The 3,434-nt window shown below is 47.3% G+C and overlaps 1 protein-coding gene across 1 annotated transcript in view; it reads left to right on the top strand.

The window, feature by feature from the left end:
- Positions 1-3,434, top strand: part of LOC105549455 (receptor-type tyrosine-protein phosphatase N2-like) — a 559,495-nt gene that overhangs the window by 508,408 nt on the left and 47,653 nt on the right. The window contains exon 8 of the mRNA XM_011994008.1: positions 2,961-3,080. Coding sequence (XP_011849398.1) covers positions 2,961-3,080 — 120 coding nt within the window. The remainder of the gene's footprint in view (positions 1-2,960; positions 3,081-3,434) is intronic.

Raw genomic sequence — 3,434 nt, 5'->3', positions numbered from 1 at the left:
GCTCACTTGTGCCGGTTCTCAGGTGTGTAGGTGCTCGGCTGTGCAGGTGCTCAGCTGTTAAGGTGCTTGGGTGTACAGGTGTTCAGGTGTGCAGGTGCTCAGTTGTGCAGGTGCTCGGGTGTGTAAGTGCTCAGGTGTGCAGGTGCTCAGCTGCGCAGGTGCTTGGGTGTGCAGGTGCTTGTCTGTGCAGGTACTCGGCTGTGCAGGTGTTCGGGTGTGCAAGTGCTCGGCTGTGCAGGTGTTTGGGTGTGCAAGTGCTCGGGTGTGCAGGTGTTTGGGTGTGCAGGTGCTCGACTGTACAGGTGCTCAGCTCAGCTGTGCAGGTGTTCGGGTGTGCAGGTGCTCGGGTGTGCAAGTGCTCGGGTGTGCAGGTGCTCGACTGTACAGGTGCTCAGCTCAGCTGTGCAGGTGTTCGGGTGTGCAGGTGCTTGGCTGTGCAGGTGCTCCGCTGTGCAGGTGTTCGGCTGTGCAGGTGCTCCGCTGTGCAGGTGCTCCGCTGTGCAGGTGCTCGGCTGTGCAGGTGCTCCGCTGTGCAGGTGCTTGGCTGTGCAGGTGCTCGGCTGTGCAGGGGCTCGGCTGTGCAGGGGCTCGGCTGTGCAGGTGCTCGGGTGGGCAGGTGTTCGGGTGTGCAGGTGTTCGGGTGTGCAGGTGCTCACTTGTGCAGGTGCTCGGGTGTGCAGGTGCTCAGCTGTGCACGTGGCCATGGGGGCCGTGTTCTCTTACCCTTCACCAAACAGGAAGTGCTAGAAATGGTCATTTCTGGAATTCAACAATACAGTTTTGTAAACTGCCTATTCCAATGAACTGCATTAAGATTAAACAAGGACCCTGGGTCATTATTTACTTCCTGAAAGAAAGTCTTAGATTTCTCAAAGATTTGTGACACAAACCAACCTTAACTTGATTACGTCTGAAAATCCTGTATCCAAATGAGGTCACAGGTGCCAGGGGTGAGCACTTTCTGTATTTCACCTGTCAACAAAGACCAAGCCAATGAGAAAGAAAATAGTGAAACTTCTCCCCAATTAGAAATTGAACCTTACTTGACTGGGATTTTTACTGATATTCTGTATTCGTGCCAAAATCCAAACGGATTTTTGCGATATATTGTGAGGTTAACTGGTCAGGCGCTGCTGTTGAAGGCTGGAAACAGATGGAGAAATGCCGTAGTTTCCCTCCTAGATTGGGTTGCTATGTACTGATTCGAAGGAACACAAGATAATGTAATCAGATCCGTGAACAGCTTGTAATATTGGTGCCCAATAGGGCTGCCTATTTGTTTGATTTAGTAAATTCCCCTCTCTGCTTTTATACACAGTGACCTAAAAAGAAATATTATTCCCCAGAGTGCCTTTGGGATTGTTTGTTTAAATTAAGTTTCATTTGGATTTAATCTTAACCAAATCTTCAGAGAGCCGGGAAGGCGCCCCGTAATGAAGGGCGGACGCGAGAGCCAATGAGCGCGGCTTCTAGGCCGCGCGGATCCCCCCAGTCGACGGGGCTCCGTAATGTCACACTAGGGCGGCAAGGAGCCGAGTGCCGGATGATTAGTTTGTGGTCTAGATCATTGTATTTTTATTACACTCATAAAATCTGTGTTTTTCCTCATTTTCGTAATGGCTTCCATGAGCTTCTCCACCTTCTGAAGGCACATTAAATTGTTATGTGATGGAAGTACCGATTTGGAGGAGCAGGTTTGAAAGCCTGAAAAGCTTAGCGTAAGAAACACGCTTTGAATTCTCATCTTGTTGTTGGATGGGCACTAAGGAGAAAGGAAGTGCGCGAATTTGAGCATAATTCATATTTATTTGTGGGCTTTTCGTAAATACTTCAGTTGGTTCCGTTAGCTTCCAATGTAAATGATACACAGTGAGGTGCCCTATTTCAGCCCCATGAGAACATAAATCAATATTAAAAGAGGAAAATATCATGTATATGTCTGGTTTTTAAAATATGAATGTGGAATTCAGTAACATGCACTACAATGACAGCATTTTATATTTGAGATATGAGGGTTTTTTAAATAACAAGATCTTAATTGGATTTTTGTATCTGTTTTTAAAAGAAATAGAAACTGTCTTGGATACCAAATTTACATCTAAATGCAGTTGCTTACAAACATTTCTGCCAAGTTAATGTAACCCATTGCAGAAAAAGCAGACCCTCTTCACTCTATAATTTAATATGCTAATAAAAATCTACACATGCCACATCAGTGTGCCCCACAGGATTAATGGTTTTGGGTAATTAGGCTGTAAATGTTAAGATGGAGGCTTAGAGCCACAAGTAGCCAGTTGTGTTTGCAAAGAAGCGAGGTCAGAGGGCTTTGTGTCTTTGTCATTTCTGTGTGTTTAAATGTGCTTTTGTTTATTGTGTTTCAATGTGGCTAATAAGAATTAGTAAATCAATTTGGTATTTGCTTTAATCTGAATAGTGTTGCCATATTTCGGTATAAACAAATGAAATTGCAGCAGTACAGTGCTGCTTTCCGTGATGTACTTTGAAAAGAAGCCTTTGGGAGACTGCTTCTGATAGGACAGCAGCTTCACAAAGCAAAACGTTTCTCTAGGTGAGCAAAATGATGCCAGCCACCAGCAAGCGAGGGTGTCGGCCGAGTTCCACTTGCACCACCTGGAGAAGCGCTGGCTGTTATGTGTGGCATTATAGTTTCCCTTATAGATCAAAAGTTGGAAAGCCACACAACTGAACCTAGAACTGAGGAAGCTCTAAATGGCATGGGATAAATTTGCGGGGATTTCTAATATTTCATGGAACATGCAAAGTATGGGCCAGTGCATTCAGAGACACTTAGGCAGCTGCGGAGTAAACATGTCTGAGAAAATGAAATAAATGTCCTATGAATGGAATAAATTTGGACTGTGCTTCCGAGTGCAGTAATTACACATGTCACGCGGTGATGAGACAGTCACGCGGTGGCCACGGGCCTTCTTTGTCCACAGATGGTGTGGGAGAGCGGCTGCGTGGTGATCGTCATGCTGACGCCCCTCACGGAGAACGGTGTCCGGCAGTGCTACCACTACTGGCCAGATGAAGGCTCCAACCTCTACCACATCTATGAGGTACTCGGACCAGAACCACCCAGGCCAGGACCCGCCAGCTGGACAAGGAGCACTTGGGCCCCGCTCCTCCTCTGAATGGGATTCGTTACGGCCCCAGCAGCCTGGCCCCGTGCAGGGAGGCTCAGCGCCCCCATGTTCAGGGGATGGAGGCCATACTGCCCGTGTGGATGCTTCACACGGCTGTGTGGTCATGAACCCTGGGAATGTGGTGTGGTTTTTATTTTTTAGATTTTCTAAATCCAAATGCTGACAGAGTAGAAAAAACATTTGCCTCACAGCATGGTCCTGGTCCCATATAACAGGCCTTTAAGTGGGGTCCGTCTTTAAAAAGAACCTGGCTCCCCTCCTTGATGC

Source organism: Mandrillus leucophaeus, unplaced genomic scaffold (assembly GCF_000951045.1).
Source record: "Mandrillus leucophaeus isolate KB7577 unplaced genomic scaffold, Mleu.le_1.0 Scaffold44, whole genome shotgun sequence".
NCBI lineage: Eukaryota > Metazoa > Chordata > Mammalia > Primates > Cercopithecidae > Mandrillus > Mandrillus leucophaeus.
This window is presented reverse-complemented; position numbering and strand designations above follow the sequence as displayed.